Source organism: Equus asinus, chromosome 12 (genome assembly GCF_041296235.1).
Source record: "Equus asinus isolate D_3611 breed Donkey chromosome 12, EquAss-T2T_v2, whole genome shotgun sequence".
Classification (NCBI taxonomy): Eukaryota; Metazoa; Chordata; class Mammalia; order Perissodactyla; family Equidae; genus Equus; species Equus asinus.
In genome coordinates, this window is record NC_091801.1 from 34474581 (window position 1) to 34495067 (window position 20487).

Genomic DNA, 20487 nt, shown 5'->3' on the forward strand with positions numbered 1-20487 from the left:
TCCAAACCTGCAAACCTGAGCTGCCAAAGCGGAGCACAATGAACTTAACCACTAGGCCACGGGGCTGGCCTCATAAATCAAGTTTTCTAAATTCCCATACACCTCTGTGTATAAAATATATAAATTCCAGGCAGCTGTCATTGAAAGTAAGAATAGAGGGAAAATTAAATCTTTCTCCCCTGCTCCATTTACCCCAATCATATGCTCTTTGATCCATGATTTAAACCATGACAGTGTAACAAACTCTGCTCAAGTAACACACTCAGACTTATTGCATCTTCATACTTTATAACTCTAGTCCCAAGAAATAGAACTAATACATGTACTATATACACTAGTCATGCTATGTGAGGCTTTGGCAGGTGTCCTTGTTATGTTTGGAAGACTTAGGTTGACCAGCAATGTATCTAAATCTGTGGATGAGTCATGTAGTAACAAGGGTGTACTGTACTATTAAATTGTGGCTGGGAAGTGACAGAAGGTCTCAATACCTTATCTTGGCTCAGATCCACTGCCCTCCCGTAGAGCAATAAATAACACCAACCTGAGAACCAATAGCAGTAAGAGTTGAGGCAGGACGTTGTTTAAAAGAAGCCCCATATATCTTCTTTGGAGAAATCTCTGTTCAGATTTTTGCCCATTTTTGATTGGGTTGTTGGGTGTTTTGTTGTTGAGATGTATGAGTTCTTTGTATATTTTGGATATTAACCCCTTATCTGATATATGGTTTGCAAATATCTTCTCCCAATTGTTAGGTTGTCTTTTCATTTTGTTGATGGTTTTCTTTGCTGTGCAGAAGCTGTTTAGTTTGATGCAGTCCCATTTGTTCATTTTATCTTTTGTTTCCCTTGCCTGGTCAGATGCGGTACTTGAAAATATACTGCTAAGACTGATGTCAAAGAGTGTGCTGCCTATGTTTTCTTCTAGAAGTTTCATGGTTTTGGGTCTTACATTCAAGTCTTTAATCCATTTTGAGTTGATTTTTGTGCATGGTGTAAGGGAATGGTCTACTTTCATTCTTTTGCATGTGGCTGTCCAGTTTTCCCAACACCATTTATTGAAGAGACTCTCCTTTCTCCATCGTATGCTCTTGGCTCCCTTGTCAAACATTAGCTGTCCATAAATGTGTGGGTTTACTTCTGGGCTCTCGATTCTGTTCCATTGATCTGTGTGACTATTTTTGTGGCAGTACCATACTGTTTTGGTTACTATGGCTTCTTAGTATATTTTGAAATCAGGGAGTGTGATACCTCTAGCTTTGTTCTTTTTTCTCGGGAATCTTTTGGCTATTCGGGGTCTTTTGTTGTTCCATATAAATTTTAGGATTCTTTGTTCTATTTCTGTGAAAACTGTTGTTGAAACTTTGATAGGGATTGTGTTGAATCTATAGATTGCTTTAGGAAGTACGGACATTTTAACAATGTTAATTCTTCCAACCCAAGAGCATGGAATATCTTTCCATTTCTTTGTGTCTTCTTCGATTTCTTTCAACAATGTTTTATAGTTTTCCATGTACAGATCTTTCACCTCTTTGGTTAAGTTTTTTCCTAGGTATTTTACTATTTTTCTTGCAATTATAAATGGGATTGTATTCTTAATTTCTCTTTCTGCTACTTCATTGTTAGTGTATAGAAAGGCAACTGATTTTTGTACTTTGAATTTGTATCTCGCGACTTGACTGTATACAGATGGCCAACAAGCATATGAAAAGATGCTCAACGTCATTGGCTATCAGGGAAATGCAAATCAAAACTGCAAAACTCCAGTCAGAATGCCTATAATTAACAAGACAGGAAACAACAAATGTTGGAGAGGATATGGACAGAAGGGAACAATTGTACGCTGCTGGTGGGAGTGCGAACTGGTGCAGCCACTATGGAAAGCAGTATGGAGTATCCTTAGAAAATTAAGAATAGATCTATCATATGATCCAGCTATCCCACTGCTAGGTATTTATCCAAAGGACTTGAAAACGCAAAGTCATAAAGATACTTGCACCCCTATGTTCATTGCAGCATTATACACAATAGCCAAGACTTGGAAGCAACCTAGATGCCCATCAAGGGATGAATGGATAAAGAAGATGTAGTATTTATACATTACGGAATACTACTCAGCCATAAGAAATTATTAAACCCGGCTATTTGTGACAACATGGATGGACCTTGAGGGTATTATGCTGAGTGAAATAAGTCAGAGGGAGAAAGTCAAATACCGTATGATCTCACTCCTAAGTAGAAGATAAAAACAACGACAAACACATAGCATTGGAGATTGGATTGGTGGTTACCACAAGGGAAACGGGGAGGACAAAAAGGGTGATTAGGCTCACATGTGAGGGGATGGACTATAATTAGTTTTTGGGTGGTGAACATGATGTAATCTACACAGAATTCAAAATATATTATGATGTACATCCAAAAGCTATATAATGTTATAATCCACTGTTACTGCAATTAAAAAAATAAGTAAACAAATAAATTTCCACTATGAAAAAAATAAAAAATAAATAAAAGAAGCCCCAGAACTGCTTCTTCTGCAACCTGTCTTAAGATGCTTCAAAGCAAGACAAAACAGAAAGTAACTAAGGGTCACCTTAAAATCATGGCACTAAAAGGTCAACAATCACCTTTCTGAAATAAAATTGCTGCTGTTGGATGTTTAAATTGCCAGTGTAGTTCCTTTTAAAAATGTTTTTGTTACAAAAAATGATGTTATTTAAGGGTGTTGTATTATGTGATCACTAACAATATGAGCTATAATTAATTCGACTCCTCTGCTAGCAGGTCTTATGGTAGGGGAAGCACTAGGGCAATAGATGAGATAGTGGCTTCTAGAGTCAGACTAAGGGATTTGATTTTTGTCTATAGGACCTAAGGGTTGTGAACTTGGGTAACTCATGTGCAAGATGCTGATTTTTATCAGGACTGCATTAAAGAGATTGTGAGAGGATTAAATAAAATAAAACCTGTTAAAATGCTTAGCACAGTATCTAGCACATAGTAAGCACTTAATGAAGGATAGTTCTTTCTATTATGGCCCTATGCTGGGTACTACATTTAGCACTTTGCATGCATCAGCTGAAGTCCTTACAACAACTCTGGAACACAATCATCAATATTCTCATTTTACCATTGAGTAAATGGGAATTAAATCATTAGCCTGAGGTATTCAGCTGCTAAATAACACTAGTCATCATTCAAATACAGACCTGTCAAACTTCAAAGTCTGCAATCACTACAGAACTCTAAAACTGCATAATTTAGTGGGCACTTACACTACAACATGCTACTCTTTATTATATTTTTAACCAAACACAATTACCCCAATTTGCATGAGGGTTGTTATTGTCTGATTTACAAATAATTGGAGGTTAATAAAGGGTTGTTCTGCTAATATCCAGTTTAAAAAACCAGTAGACTTAGAACAACTGTCATGTGTATGAATTCTAGGTCTCAATGTTATCAGCTGTAAGATAATAAATTATACCTGTCTTAGAGAGTTGTTATGAGATTTAAATCAGATTCATAAATATAGTTAGTGAAATTCTTGACTCAAAGTAGGCACTCAATAAGTGTTTATTAAGAACGTATATATATATATATATATATATATATATATACACACACACATATGCAAGTACTTTTAAGTATGAAGAAAGGAAGGAAGGAAGAAAGGAAGAAAGGAAGAAAGAAAGGAAGGAAGGAAGGAAGGAAGAAAAAAGAAAGAAATAAAGAAAGAGAAACAAACAAAGAAACAAAGAAAAAAGGACAGGGAAGGTGGAAGGAAGGAAGAAAGAAAGAATTGGGAATCCTAGCAACTTGAAGAATAATTACTTCTACCTAAAACTGAAACAGTACACCTTCACCCCTATTTTCACTCCTTCATTTTTTCAGTCATCTCATAGCACTTTCCTCTTTTCCTAATTTATATAAAAATCTATGTATTGTCCCTGGTTAGGAGAAACTATAAGCAGTGCCCTCTACGTATGACTTTATGGCTATGTGGGTAATTGTACTATCTTTCAGAATGTCTAGTATTGATAAAATGAAGGGAGAAACCACTCCATAGCTTTTAAACCACAGTAATCCCAGAGCTGAAGGGAACAGAAGTATCCTTGATGGTGTTTTTGCATGTGACAGAGGGAAAGTCTACTCTTCTGGGTGCTGCTGTCACCAACTAGCCATAATTCTCAATTTCGTATTCTGTATTTAACAAGATTTCTATCTCAAGAATCTAGGTTATGATCATCTATATGATCATCCTTGCATTCAACCTTTAGGAGATGTCTGCTGGGCCAGGAGAGATCACATATCAGGTGTTTATTTGCATAAAAGACCAAGTAGCCTTCCAGGGAAAACAGAATCAATGGGCACAAATCGGAAGACAATTGGTTCAGGGTCAAAAGGGAAAGGTTATTTTGCATTAAGCACAGTATTTGTCATTTATATTGTCCTCTCAGCAAGCCCCCATGACCTCTTTTCTCAGTCCTAGGTCCCAGTGTGGAGGCTAAAATAAAGTGTAAGTAAAAGGCGTGAGGCTGTGTAAGACCTTGAGGCCATGTGGCTGCAGTATTCAATAATCTGTGTAGAGTAGAAGAGAACAAGTCTGGGGTGAGAGATTCTCTCCCTGCTGAGGGCTGGAGCACATCAGAGCATGCACATAAGTCTAAGCAAAATGTGTCTGCATTTAGATAGGAAATGAGGCCAGAGGGAATATCCCCCTTCAGGAAACTCATGGAAGTTTTGCAATGGCTTAGACAACTTGCACAGCATGTTCTGCAGCTATGGTGGCTACTGGAGGCCTAGCTCTGGGCCAGGAAAGGAGGAGAAAGACATCAACACTGCCACCAAGATGCATAAGTGATGAGACACCCTTAAGGACTCCAGGCAGGAGTTGGGAGGAAACTGAGAGGGAAAGCCTTTTTATAAAGTTACTCTTCAAGAGCTTTTATTTAACCCCTTTTTAAACAAGCAGGCTGATACAGTTTAAGAAAATATAAGTTGTATGTTAAACAAAGGATTTATAATAAATCATCTTTAGTTGTGCTTTCCAAATAAAAAATGTTCCTTTTTTCCCCTAAACGCTCGAGCAATGATGCTGATACTTCATTTGAATCGTTCACCTACCTGAACTGACTATACGCTTATCTGGTGAAACATCCTGAAAATGTATAAATTTAAGTGCTCTTATGAGGAAACGATGATGATGATGAAGAGCATAACACTTTCTCTGTTTTGAGATTATTATTTTTTTTAATTCACTTTGGAATCCATTGACCCACCGCTAGTGGAATTAGCCAACGTTTCTATTCTGAGTACAAAGAAAAAAAAAAGCAGCTCAATCTTAATCTCAAAGATAATTATACAATACATAGGAGCAGCTTCCAAATTGGTTTTCTACAATCAACTGAGTAATAAGTTAATTTATCTATGACATTCTACAGCTGCCCAATTTCCATGCCATTTGAGAGTAAGATCTGTAGGTGTTCTAGCTCAGCTACCTTTCTAGCAGGTGTCCTCAGAAGAGAGATTAACTGCAGAGCCAGGGAAGGGCTCCCTTTGTGTTCTGTGTTCTGGCAGCCTTCCTTACAGGCCTCACTGATCCACTTCACACTAACACTTAATCCTTGTTGTCACCACCCATGCCTTCTGTGCTGAGCAGTCTTGATTTTCAACATCATTGTGTTAAATCAGTGACTTCCCTGGGGCTTATGGGTGATTTTCCTCCAGCATAAAGTTTCTATTCTGATAGATACAAGTGTCACTTTGATTCATGTCATGAAGAATTTGGCTCTCAGTCCTCTCTATGCAAAGCTGCCTCGCCATAGCCTATATGTTTAAAGATATCGGCTACTGTGAAGATCTTTCATTTTTTCTTCCTTACCACAACTTGATAAATTTTCATTATCATCTTTAGTAATGAGAGAAATTTTGTTGTATGTGGAGAAGTCAGGACTGTTGTTTTGTGCCCAACAGTGGTATCCCAACAGTCTCCACAGGAGGGACTTGGCAAAGAGGGTGCCCAAGTTGTTTACAGGACTTGTCCCACAGATGCTTGGCAAGTTCACTATTCCTATTAGGTCACAGGTTTATTTGGTGGCTTTGTAGTAGATGTCAGGAACTAAAGAACTTGCAACTCAATCTTTGGGAACACCACCATACTCATATATTTGGAGTTCAGAATTCATGGTATCTACTCATTAGATGAAACAAGTTGTTTCAAAATCTCACTCACTCATAACTTACAGCCAAGGGGAATTCACTCTTCAGTTAGCCATAAGAAGAAAACTCAAAACCGGGAGTCAGGAAAACCAAGTTGAACACTTTCATCCTTTTTACAAGTTCTCTCTTATATTGAAGGATATTCCATTTGGGGTTGTGTGGGTTAAAAGTCTTCCTTTGCACTTTGGCCTGAAATATTGAAACCAAGACATCTTGTACTTTCTGTTATTTTCTTTCCATAAGTAGGATGATATCTCCTAAGGTGGAAGTGCAGTTGTCATTTTACGTACCATCTGCTGTTCAATAATTTTCAACATAGCATGTGGGCATCTCTTCTGACATGGTTCTGCACCAGGCACAGAAGTATAAGAATGAAAACCAAAATTAAATTTTCAGGGCTGATACCGTGTCCATAATAAACTTCTTAGGCATTAAACTGGACCACTTCATGGGAGCAGGAGGGCAGAGTAGGATAGGGTACTAATTTCACAGGAGTTTTGAAATAGAGAACTATTCCTTCTTTGTATTTTGATTTCTTTAAAGTTGTTCAAGGAGTGTTTGCAGAAGCTGAGCAATTAAATTTGCATATAAAAGGTGGCCTGCTGTAGGGCACCCTGGAGGCTATCTGCTAGTGCCTTTTGCTAGAAGTCAGCACATTTCAGATCTAATCCTCTGTGATGCAAAGAAGGTTCACACCCTTGAGCAAAGCCTTCTTGCCCTCTCTGGCTGCCTAAATAAAGGGAAAGTGTTGCACTAGATCATTAAGATCCCCAAGTCTAACATTCTATGATTTTATTCTGTCTCAGACTCAAATTACCTTGACACTTTTCTGAAGTACCATCACTGGTTCTGGATGGTCACTCACTCATTGTCAATGTAATTCCAAAGATTCAAGAGAACCTGAAGGTTCAGGATTATTCTCATTATGCCCTTTCATCCATAATCACTTTCAAATGATTTCATAGTGTCTTCAGGCTTCTCTTTGAAAGTGGAATAATGAATTCTATCTCTCAATAGAGTTTGGGTTTGTAAAGCTGTGCTGGGGAGGGAAGGAAGGAATCCCCGTCTGGGAACACAAAATGACAAAGGAACTCACCAGCCCAGCTCCTAAAAGGGCTTACACTTCTGTGATCAGCCAATCATCTCTAACTGCTGGCCAGACTTAGATTAACAATGACTTCAATGTTAGATTTTAATACTTTTCTGCTTGCCAGCTAACTGGACGGCTTCTTCACTTGTCAGTTGGGCAATGGGGGCCAATTGTCCTCTAGTGCCAGCGAAAGGTTTGTATCCAAGGACAGGTTTTTAAGCTCAGGAGGGGATGCTTGAGCACAATATTTATTTCCCATTATCACACTGGCTTTAAGATAAGACTTTCGTTTTTAAGTGCAGGCCAAAGAGCACTTTTAGAAAATCTCACTCTACCTGTGGGGGATGTGTGCTTCTTTTTAAACACCATGGTACAATTTAAGAAAAGGTCTACTTTGAAAAATCACAGCACATGAAATGACACTTCTATCCAGGCAAAATAGTTCATCACTGGTGAATCAAGATAGCCACAAGGGTCTGCCAGATCAGGTTCTTGATCTCTTTTCTGGGGGGTTGCAAAAGGTATAACTGGCTGACGATGGCCAACGTCTCTGGAGCAGAGAAAAGTAACAAAGTACTTGCAGATGCCAGAGAAGCTCTCACAGACCTTGTGTTTTCTGAGTGATAGGACTGAGGTGTGCTTTTGGAAAACACTTCACTAAGTTGGAGAACTCAGATCTAAATTAAGGAGATAATCATAAGCATGGTGTAATTTAGACTTTACTTCTCTAAATTGTCTTGGAAAGTTTCACAGTCTGCTGTTTCAAAGGATTTCATTTTTGATGTCCATGTAGATGTGTCCAGATGTCTGAGGGAAAGAAAGAGGCAAGGTGCTAAGTGAGGGCATTTCTGCGTAATAGGTCCATGCAGGCAGTGATCTTAGCACACTCATGCAAACTGGCCACTTGTCCTCACTAGTCCTTGCTTTGCATTTAAGTGACAAGCGCATTTTCCTTCCCACTTAGTTAGGACCTGAGCACCCTGGAAAGTCATCCTAACTATCCTTCACGGGCTCCGAGGCAACTATTCAGTTTCTATGTAGCATATACAGTGTTCTTCCTCCTTTACCCGGGTGTCTCTCTGATATGTGTTGCCATGGTTTCTAGGCACCTTTTTTTTGCTAGGAAGAACTGCTTCCCTACAAGGCACTCTTGTTACTTTGCTGAGAACCAGATTATCTGGCAAGCCCTCATTTCTCATTGGGCAACACCTCTACTCCCACTGGGCCCCACATATCTCTTGGCACTACCAATATCTGTTGGCCTGGCTGCCACTAAGGCCGATGCCTGCGACCTCTTCAAGTATCAACACTTTATAGGGTTCCATTGGAAGACAAGGGAGGTTCTCTCACAAGCCAGTCTCTCCAATTTTTTTTTAATCACTTCTGCCACAGAGATTCCAAAGCAATATTGTCTACCCTCTAAAGCCTCACAGCATTTTAGTAAATCCATATTTCAGGTTCACTTCTCCACAGCATTTTAGGGTACTCAGCCAAAAAGACATACTGGAGCCATAGACACTGTGTTATACTCAGAAGCAACACTCCTATTTGGATACTCAGGGTTTGTTATAGGATCAGGCTTGGTAGGCCTGACTCCCTATTCTCTTAGAGGAAGTGTCTCAAGTCCTTCTGTAAATGAATGCAGACCAACCTACGCCAAAATTTACCAGACATGCTCACTCATACATGAACCAATGGAGGCTCATGCTGGGAGCAAGGCAAGCACATCATACATGCACATATACACACACATGGATACCACACATGTGAACACATCCATAGCCTCCCCCCACACACACACGTATGGAGAGAAAGAGAGAGATACTTCCAGACTGTAGAACTCCTCCATTATATTTGGAAATGTTGATTCTTTATCGATGGGCTTATTTTTTCCCACTTAATTTCATTAAAGACTGAATTAATGAAGATTATCACTTCCAATTTTGAAAAACCATGTGCTTCTTATAGAATACAAGTTAATGATTAGTGGTTATCTCCTTTTTTGGCAGACCAAAAGACCATGAGAGCTACCTAGTTAAGCACTTAGGATTTTATTCCATGTCTTCCCAGAAGTCACACCAGCTCCTGGAGGTAAACTGTCAAGTCTGCAATCAAGCAACCATGACTCTGGTGCTACTCAGAAAACAAGGAAGGGCCGGCCCCATGGCTCAGTGGTTAAGTTCATGTAATCCAATTTGGCAGCCCAGGGTTTTGCTGGTTCAGATCGCGGACGCAGACATGGCACAACCGGAAGGACCTGCAACCACGATATACAACTATGTACTGGGAGCTTTGGGGAGAAGAAGAAGATAGAAGATTGGCAACAGATGTTAGCTCAGGTGAAAATCTTTAAAAAAAAAACAAAACAAAACAAGAGACACAGAGCAGAGATAATGGTGAGTGGGATGGGAAGTGCAAACAAGCTCCAAACACTATAGACTATAAACTGCATGTGTAAAGATTCTCTGAAGGGCAGAAGAAAGTAAGAAGGCAAATTTTCAAAGAGATCATGTTTTCAGTTGGTCATGAGTCTAATCCAATCCTATGATGGAAAATCATAGAGTGGTGAAATAAGTAGGATTTGAAATTAAACATACCAGATTCAAATCCTACCTCTATTCCTTACTAGCAGAGTGATTTGACCAAGATATTTCATTTGTGCTTTTATTTCCTGATCTGTAAATAGGAATAATAATATCTACCTTGCAGGATTAGCTACTTTGTGGGGGTTAATTAAAACAACATGTGTGAAGTGCTTAATGCAGTGGCCAGCTCATATTAAATATTGAAGAACATAGCTTGCACCATTACACATTACTCTACAGACCATATGACATTAAGCATCTTTAGCTTACCTTGGCAAACCACAGTAGTGCAGGAGAGCCTTGCAATGAAGTGCATAAACCCTGGAGGCAGACAGACCCAGTCGAAATCCTGGCTCCATCTTTTTCATTCTGAATGGCCCTGGAAAACCGAGCTCAGGCTTTGTTCCTGGCCTTTAAAACCCCTCTACCTTGTAGGTCATTATGAGGAGATAGGGAATAAGTCATTTGAGATGCTTAGTATGTTTTAATTATAATGCTACTATTTTTGCTTACGTCTGTATTCATGACTGCACAGATTGATGAACATCACAAATTTCCCTTACTCACCTATCTTATAAAGCCAACATAATTTGTTGTATAAATATCACTTGTATTTCTACAAAAACAAGCCATTTTTAGTTAAGAATAAATTAGAAATTCAAGATTTAAATAATGTTCTGAACATGGGGCAATTACAAAATGAGGCGAGGTTGATGTTCTCAGTATTTAATCAAATCATGCATTTTCCACTAGGTGGCAGACCTTGCTAAAAAGTTGTAGAAAAGAAGGGACACAAAAAGCAATGTCTTCCAAAGTTGACCAATAGATGTCTCTTTGCAACCACATATCCTTGAGCCGTTGTATAAAATACAGATAAATTCAACATTTTCTGCAGTCTTTTCTGCTCATCTTACAGATAAGATCATCAACACTTTCCACAGGTACAAATTGAACATTCAAGAGATGAATATCTTTCACCTTGCATGATATATTAACCATATTATAACCACCCAAAGGAAATGAGCTATAAAACCAAAACCAGAAATAAGAGTCTGAATACAAGTGATTTGACACAAAATAAATCTCATTAAAGTGTTGTTTCCGTGTTAAACAAGGTTTTCTGTTTGAACTGATCTTTCATATTTACTGATCCTATATGATGGTACTTATCGAGCTAACAGCACTAGAGCCAACTCCAGACAGACAGACAACACTAGTGGCTCTTAGCCTGCTGAATGTGGTTCTGGGAACACACAGAAATAACGGAAATTCCTAAACAGCAGAAGGACATCCTGACATCATTTTTTGCTATCATTCTTCACCCCAATTCACACAGACATACACGCACACACACACGTTCACATTTGATTCTATTGACATCACCAAGTAAATACACTTATGTATGCTGATTGTGTATGTGAGTTCCATCCATATCCCCAGAGAAATGGGGTTATTCTTGTTAAGAAGCTCAGAAAATATAAACAGAATCTTGTGCTCAGCCTATTAATTTTTCCTTTTATATTGGGAAATATTTGTCCCTAAATCATTCTAAAAGAAATAAGGGAAGAGTATTAATCGTAATTTATAGATAGAGAAACCCAGGTACCAACAGGAAACTTTTATTTATCTTTTAGGGATTGGTGTACTTTATCTGAGGCTGAATTAAGTTATGAATTAGAAATACAAATACAAACATATATAAAACCATGAAACGACATCACATCTTTGTCATTCAAATTTCAAAGTTACATATAATAAACATTTTGTTACTATCTAAATAGTTAAAAAATAAGTAATACATTATAATATTATCTAAATATCACAGTCAAATGAACGGTATTTCATAACAACATATCATTCCAGGGAGTTAATTTCTCCCCCACCCATGCCAGGGGGATCACGCCACACTCTAAAGATAGAAAGAGATGTCATTTACTTTAGGTGGCATGGCATAGCACCAGATGGGATTTTCTGCCTCTGCCAAGCCATGGCTTCTTTTGTGCTAGATTTACTCCATTTCCTAAACTTTGTAGTCAGTATCTGCACTGTCTTTTTTTTACATGCCTAAATAACAAAAATGTACATGAATCTCTGTGCAAAGTAAACAAATCTGAGGTGCATTCCCCAACCTCATAGAGCTAACTCATTTTCCTATTGGCAAGGTAAGAAGATATGTTTCATGAAAAAGACTGCATCCAGGAGAAATCCCACCGATGCAGAGGAATCTGTGGGAAAGGGCTGGCCCTCCCACAAGTTCTCAGACCTTTAATTTACAAAGTTTTCCACAAATTATCCTTGTCAGCTTCTTCAGAAAACAGAAGAAATAAAAGATTGTTAGATAAGTCAAATCAAGTCATATCCCAATAAAATTCATGACAATTACAGAATTCGATCACACGGTCTTCTAATGTCCCACATACCCCACAGAAGGCAAGTAAAGGAGAGGACGCTCTAGTGAGGCTCAACCAGAGGGAGGGTTATTATTTTGTAACCCCCACTTCCCCCATCGTAACCCAGTTTCTTTTGGGAGGCAGGGTTACTGAGCCTGGAAATTGCCCACAGGCAGGCAGTACTTTCCCTCCTTTCCTCACTTCTCTCTACCCCGTGTTCAACCATAAAGAGCCTAAGGCCTGAGCCTGTGCCTTCCTTATTGTGTGTATTACCTGTGCCCACCAGCTTCACCTTGGCTGGGCTGCGTGCCCAGTAACATCTCAGGATAAGTGCCATTTCTCACTATTACAATGCACCTAATTATGTCAACCTAGGACTAATTTCTTGTATTAGCAAAACCCACTTGGATTTGTTTTGCCCAGATGAAACATTTTAAACCTAGTGTCAATGCCTCAGCAAAGGTTGCTGTCCCTGGGCAAGAGAGAGTCTTTTAGTCAGTGACCAAAGCTCACTCTTCATATGATCCCTCCGGCTTGCAGGACAGGAGCCTTCCATCTTGTCTTAGCAGAATCCCAGCAGTCGGCTTTTGGATGGGGACTTTACTTCCCTTCTCCCATTTTTACCACATGGTTCTGGCACCAAATGCCCTCTGCTACGTCTGAGCGGAGCACCTGTGCAGTCTGACTCACGCTGTCAGCGCGCAGGCTCTCCCTCTCCTGACAGCAGACCAGACCTCACACAGGTCTACCAGTGACTAGTTACCACGCAGACCTGTGTAATGACATGCCTCCTACTCGATCCTGAACACCATCGGCTCATCCCAGTAGGTGCAGTAACATGTTCTGATTCTGATTTGTGTCATGTGTGATGAGCCCTCCTCGGACATGTGGTGGGAGACAGCTCAGTTACGCACCTGTAATTCAAATTCAAGTGTTTTTTCAAGCATAGTTAGTTACTTTAAACTTTTTTAAAATGAATTTTAAAAATACACACTTTAACAGGTTATCTTGTGTTATAACTATAAACAAATAAATACCAAAATGTTCTCTAACACTCCTCACTATTGTGAATAGACGCTGTGTAGAGTAAAAGGAGGAACTAAAAGCACATGGTAAGTTGTGTTTCACAACTGTATTATATCTCTAACAAAATGTGCCTTTTGCAGGACGTAGGGTGGAAAGGGCAAGGAGGACTCTTGCTCTGATAAACCAGATGCCTCCATCTGAACAAACCCTCACAAAAAGTAGCAAGCTTAGAAAACTTGCTCTGAATTATACTACTGTTTAGTTTGTAGAGGAATCCAATGCATATTCATATTTTCCTATCTCCTACAAATACTGTTCCTTTAACATAAGATTCACCTAAATTCCTTTCTCTGACATTTAAATTAGTGACTGTTGGAAGAAAAGGGAATCATTGAAATAAGCTCAGGAAACCTGTGAGCACCCCTGCCCTCCCCAAACCCAGGCACACTCTCCTGTTTTCTCATCCCAAGATTAAGAAGTTATGCAGCCCAAGAATGTGCTTTCCTCTTACAAGTCTTGACTTCACCACTGTTATTTTCTTTTTCACTTTTTTCTTCCAGCACCTGTTAGAAACAAGAGTAGGGTGGTCTCATTGCAAATTTGTTCTTTCCTTAATCTTTGAGCAAAAGGGAGAGAGAAAAGTCTGGAATGGAGAGAGATGCTTGAAAATATAGTTGAAATTTTACTTTTAAAACTAGTCACCTTAGAGTATTTTTAGATTTAATACTTTACACAAAATCAAATTATTTTTGCTGCTTACTAGACTAGCTTCTTAAAACTTTAAGCAGCACTCATAACAGCATTCTTTTTTTAAAAACACAATCCAGGAAACTACTGAGATGAATTTTGACAACTTTATACTTAAGAAATAGCAACATATAAAAGCAGATACATTTTTGAAATGAAGTAATTGTTTCTAAAGACCCATACATTTTTTTTTCATAAAAAAACATAGTGATACATGGAAAGATCAAAACTCTTGTCAAATGTATTTGTGAGAGAGTTTTCTGTGGTTCCTAATGACAGTTTACCTACTGTCCCCCCACCCTCTCTGAGCAGCACTCCTCATCTTTGCAGTTTACCAGTTCTTCCCATGAGCAGGTCTTTCACGGGTTACAAAGCATGTCTTTCAAGCCACCATAGCTAATATGGTGCCATGATTACTTAATTTCTCCGAGGAAGTGCGGCCTCAGGCTTTGCTGAGTCTGTAAGACATGCAGCATTCCCAGCATTCAGATCATGTGGCTCGGGCTGGTTACAGACCCAGGAAGCCCCCCCACGGTGGGGGCGCCCTGGCGCTCACAGGGGCTTTTGTCTTCGCAGCTTCTACCTTCCTTTTTCAAAAGCCAAGAGTTAATTGTTTGGTCCCTGCATGAGTAAAAGCTCTCCGAATGCCTCGTCCAGAGATATCGGCTCTCATTAACACCAGGGGCTGACCTGGGCTCTGGGAGGACAACCTTTCCTTCCTCCAGCGAACATTTTGTCCCACTGTGTTTGCTTTTCTCGACATCTGGAAGCCAGGCCCATTTTAGAAATCACAGTTCCTTGGACTTACAGAGCTCTCAGAGCGCAGGAATAGACTGACACAGCTAAAGAAGTAAAATACCTCTCTGGAAAATACTTAAGCACTTTTTTTCCTCTCCACTGAAATCCCGAAGAACAGCCCATTTTGAACCAGAATAATTTAGTCTGACAACAGATTCTTCCTCTGTTCACAGCTGTCCCAGAGGGAGGAGCTGAAATCCGAACCTCTCAGCTGTGATTGGATCCCTGTTGCAAAAGAGAGGAAAAAAACCCTCCCAGCCCAAACAGCCTCAGTTCCTAAAGGAGCCAGGCGACTTCAGAGGCGCCGGCCGTCCGCCCGCCGCACCTGAGCGGCCCCAGCCCGAGCCCGGCGGCCGCGATGCTGTAGGGACTGGCCTCGTCCTCCCGCCGGACCGTTATCCGCGCCGGGCGCCCGCCAGACTCGCTGGCAAGATGCCGCGCTCTTTCCTGGTCAAGAAGCATTTCAACGCCTCCAAAAAGCCAAACTACAGCGAACTGGACACACACACAGGTAAAAAATAATAATAATAATAATAATAATAATAATAATAATAAATAAGTAAAGGAAATTATATCTATATATCTATAAATATAAATATATATTACAACTCAAAGACTATTACAAAAGAACCAAAGACTAAGTTGTTTTCCTTTTAAACAGTGTTCTAAAAGTTCAGATTCTTTTGACCGTTAGGGTAAGTTTTAATTCAAAACTTTAAACTCTTAACTGATGAGGAAAATTTCATTCAACTCTTGCAACTTCATTTTCTAAAGCTTGTATATACACGCATAATGAATACACGGAAGATGAGTAACACAACAAGTAAATGTTGAATTACTGCTTTTTTCGTCTAATGAGGTTCCTTTCCTTTAGAAAGCAACTTGATTTATGCATATCTTTGTACTCACAGTCATAAAATCTGTAAATACCCCATGCGTAAAATGGAAAACAGCTTTTCTGTATCTTTAAAAATAATGTATGGGTTTGTCCTCCTCGGTGGGGACTGTGAAGGCATTCGCCTGGCTGCACTCCCTGATTGCAGAGTGTGGTATAGCTCCTGTCACTCTGTGTATGCAGGAGGCATCGATGTGCATTAAGTATGATAACTACGCAGCAGCAAGGGTAGAAATGAAATGTTTTACCAATGCCTGTGTCTTCCTAAATGTCTGTCTTCTTCATTATAAAGTCCTGGGTGTGTTATCCAGTAGCTTTTTAGTGTGTTTTTGAAGTTATTCTTACCTTAATCTTCTTCCTTTTCCTTTCCTTTCTCCTAGTGATTGTTTCCCCATATCTCTATGAGAGTTACCCCATGCCTGTCATCCCACAACCAGAGATCCTCAGCTCGGGAGCATACAGCCCCATTACTGTGTGGACTACGGCAGCTCCATTCCACTCCCCACTGCCCAATGGCCTCTCTCCTCTTCCTGGATACCCCTCATCCTTGGGGCGAGTGAGTCCCCCTCCTCCATCTGACACCTCATCCAAGGACCACAGTGGCTCAGAAAGCCCCATTAGTGATGAAGAGGAAAGACTACAATCCAAGCTTTCAGACCCCCATGCCATTGAAGCTGAAAAGTTTCAGTGCAATTTATGCAATAAGACCTATTCAACTTTTTCTGGGCTCGCCAAACATAAGCAGCTGCACTGTGACGCCCAGTCTAGGAAATCTTTCAGCTGTAAATACTGTGACAAGGAATATGTGAGCCTGGGCGCCCTTAAGATGCACATTCGGACCCACACCTTACCTTGTGTCTGCAAGATCTGTGGCAAGGCATTTTCCAGACCCTGGTTACTTCAAGGACACATTAGAACTCACACTGGTAAGAGAAAAATGTAGACAGGAATCTTACTCTGATAGAATGAAGCTCTGGGCTGGCTGTCGGATTTGCATTAAGTAGTGACACAATGCTTTTAATGATGGATGATCATTTATAGCTACTTCCTGCCGACTCAAAAAGTCATTAGAGCACAAAGTTCTCTAATGCTAGTTAACAACCTCTGCTCCAGAGACTGCAAACAGCATTTAGACTTTGGAAAGTAGATTCAGAAGGTTTGGTCTCAAAGATCAGTTAGAAAATCAGGAAAGATGTACTTGAATGTGTGTTCTGTGAAACTGCTCCCAATAATCAGCAAATACAAATGTTGCTATCTTAATCTTAATTGATTCAATAGATAGATGAAGGGTTTTCCTAAAGTTTTCTCTTGGTTACATTCTTGCTGTGGTATCTATCACCCTATTGCAGGTTGGATAATTATAACTGAAATTGTTTTCCATTGTTTTATTTTTTTTGCTGCTGAATTTTTTATTCCTAGCACAAAATTACCCTGCAGAGGGTCAAGACATTTATCCAGCCTTAGTCATAATACAGAAGGAGGGAAAAGGGAAATATTGGGAAATGCTGGGAGGAGCTCAACATTAGCTGCACCTGCTGAAGCAGAAAGCTTTAATAAGTGAGAGTCCTAGAACTACATGAATTATTTCTGCGTGACTGGCAGCAGTAATAATATTCTTGGTGTGATTTTTTTTTATGCAATACTCAAATTTACCTTAAAGGGCCAGATATTAAAATAAGTATCTACTATGGGAAATTTTAATCCAGTTTTGCTGCTTCTCATTCTTTTGGCAAAATGTGATTGTTCTTCATAAGCGTTATCTGACCTTACGTTTCCTCTAAAAACACTGACTATCTTTCTTTCTCACCCTCCACCCTCACCCCCAGGGGAGAAGCCTTTTTCTTGCCCTCACTGCAACAGAGCATTTGCAGACAGGTCAAATCTGAGGGCTCATCTGCAGACCCACTCTGATGTAAAGAAATACCAGTGCAAAAACTGCTCCAAAACCTTCTCCAGAATGTCTCTTCTGCACAAACATGAGGAATCTGGCTGCTGTGTAGCACACTGAATGACGCAATCAATGTTTACTCGAACAGAATGCATTTCTTCACTCCAACTCCAAATGACAAATAAAAGTCCAAAGGCATTTTCTCTTGTGCTAACTGACCAAATAATATGTATAGACACACACACACTAAAAGCTGCAAAAGCACAAAATCCATGTGTTTAAAGTTAATCCTTTCCATGTGAAGTTTAAAATTACTATATATTTACTGACAGCTAGATTGAGAGGATAAAAGACAAGGATCTTTCTCTTCAAAGATGAAGGGAAAAGTACATTGCATCTTTTCTTACTAAGAAAGAATGCAAAGATTTACATTGTTGCCAAATCATTTCAACTGAAAAGAACAGTATTGCTTTGTAATAGAATTTCCTATAGGAAGAGAAACTGCCAGACACTATCTCAGGTGCCTTATAAAGTACTCCAAGTTTACTTCATTACGTGTCTGATGTCTGGTCACCATTGTTGAACTAAAGCCTTTTTTGATTACCTGTAATGCTTTAAACTGTATTTTTAAAGGAGAGAGAGAAAAAAAGAACAAGAACGAAACACAGGAGAATGTATTAAATGTGCTTTTTTGGTTTTTGTATTTGTGGGGTTTTTTGTTGCCAATTAACAGTATGTGCCTTGGGGGAAGAGGGAAAGACTAGCTTTGAACATTCCTGGTGCATGCTCCATGTCTTACTTTTTTAAAGCATTTTTAATGATTTTCTAAAATTAATTTAAAGATGGGAATAAGTGCAAGAAAGGATTCTTAGAAACTCAGTAATGTACTTAAACTCTTCTAAACTCATACAACAAATGCAATCCATACAATGCCCCTTTCAAGTGCCTTTTTTAATTAATTGTATAGTTGATGAGTCAATGTAAATTTGTGTTTATTTTTATATGATTGAATGAGTTTTGTATGAAAGTGAGATGTTGTCTATAGCTAAGGCCTACAAACAACTAAGACTTGTGAAATCAATGTTTCTTTTTTAAAAAACAATTTTCAAGTTTCTTTTTTACAATAAACATTTTGATTTAAAATTTGTTGTTTGTATACTATTTTGAGACTTTACTTACTTCATGATTAGTACCAAACTGCTATACCAAGAATTGTTTCTTCTGTTAATAAGAGAAAAAGTGAATAGTGTTTATTACGAATATCAAGTGTTATTTTATGTGTTAGAATATAATAAACTGTTAGTATTTTTTGTTTACTCCTAAGATAATACTGTCACATTCAGAAAGACAACATTGTGATGGTAGTTTGTTAGTATATCCCTTTAACAAAAATCACACTTTCTGATTGCCTAAAATATTTATATCATTAATAGTCAAGAATACTTTTCAGGGGGCTGACCTGGTGGCATAATGGTTAAGTTTGCACACTCCACTCAGATGGCCTGGGGTTCACAGGTTTGGATCCCAGGCATGGACCTAGCACTGCTCATCAAGCTATGCTCTGGTGGCATCCTACATAAAATAGAGGAAGACTGGCACAGATGTTAGCTCAAGGCAAATCCTCCTCACAAAAAAAAAAAAAATACTTTTCAAAATTTTTTATTTATGATAACTTTATTATGTTGGCTTTATGAAATCAAATTACAATCACTCATTGTCATGAGTGATTATCACATAGGCCACTGGAACAGTTTAAGATTTTTAATAGAAATGTCATTTTGAGTAAAAATAGAAAATCTGCATTTAAAAAATCATGAAAAAATGGATTTATCATAAATGACCCAAGTTGAAAATTAAGCTATGCAAAGTAAACTCCACATCTAGCGATATAAATAAGTGATAGTGTCATAGGAGCAGAGCTAACTAAAAAAAGTTAAGATGTCCCTTTATGGTATTTTGAACAAGGCTCCACCCAAACCCAATATGTGCTTAATAAAATGTAGCATGATCAGCCACTCCATATATAGGCACATACTTACCAAAAGCATGTGTATTAACTGATATGTAAACCATCACAACAGTTAAAAAAACTGTTAACCATTATAGGCACTGTAACAATTACCAAATTCTGTATTTGAATCCAAACTCCAAATACATTACAAGAATAGTTTCTGCTATTGTTAGTCACTTCTCTCTGGTATGCTCAGAACCTGCAGAATTATTTTCCTTCTAATGTCTTTGTGATACAAATAAAAGTCAGAACTAATATCTCAAAGGTACTAGTTACAGGCCATTAGCAAATGACCTAAAATACCAATAATGTTCACACACATTCCACTGTATGTTACATTTAAATTTTTAGCTAACATATAAAAGGGGTGTGCATTTGACTGAAAATGAAACCCTTCAATTTAACATTCTACATTTAATTTTTTGATATTTTGGGAAATATATCTCAAAAGTAAAATAATTTGGAGCAGCAATTTATAAATGTAAAAGAAATGGCTGATAGACTGACTGGAGCATTCTTAAGTTAGAAAAAAGACAACTTTAGTTAGAGTATGTGGTATAGAAATGATTGCCTAAAAGTTTGCACACCAGCTAAGACGTAGAAATATCTTTCAAGGGCAAATGTGAGTGAATCAAGCATTCTCAAAGTGATCTGGTTGGCTATCCCAGGAACCATATCTACCTACATTTCCTTCCCTCATTTATAGGTCTAGAGACAAGTCATTTCTTGGTGTCCAAAACCTAAACAGATAATTTTCTAAAAGGAAAAATTTGTTCATTGATTTAATTTCTTACTGAAGAATTAGCAGCAATATTTTTACGATATATTCCGAA

The 20487-nt window shown here is 38.7% G+C and overlaps 1 protein-coding gene across 1 annotated transcript; it reads left to right on the forward strand.

Moving 5' to 3' along the window:
- The first annotated feature begins 14593 nt into the window (after nt 1-14593).
- Nucleotides 14594-18302, forward strand: SNAI2 (snail family transcriptional repressor 2). Its single transcript, XM_014862292.3, has 3 exons — nt 14594-15371; nt 16136-16681; nt 17582-18302. Exons 1-3 carry the CDS (start codon nt 15293-15295, stop codon nt 17761-17763), a joined length of 807 nt encoding a protein of 268 aa, XP_014717778.1. The 5' UTR covers nt 14594-15292; the 3' UTR covers nt 17764-18302.
- Nucleotides 18303-20487: the final 2185 nt, after the last annotated feature.

Excerpts from the sequence above, each read along its gene's own strand:
- SNAI2 (XM_014862292.3), top strand. The coding sequence starts at position 15,293 with ATGCCGCGCTCTTTCCTGGTCAAGAAGCATTTCAACGCCTCCAAAAAG. Across the intron at positions 15,372-16,135 it reads CGAACTGGACACACACACAG|TGATTGTTTCCCCATATCTC; the intron begins GTAAAAAATAAT and ends CCTTTCTCCTAG. Across the intron at positions 16,682-17,581 it reads ACACATTAGAACTCACACTG|GGGAGAAGCCTTTTTCTTGC; the intron begins GTAAGAGAAAAA and ends CCTCACCCCCAG.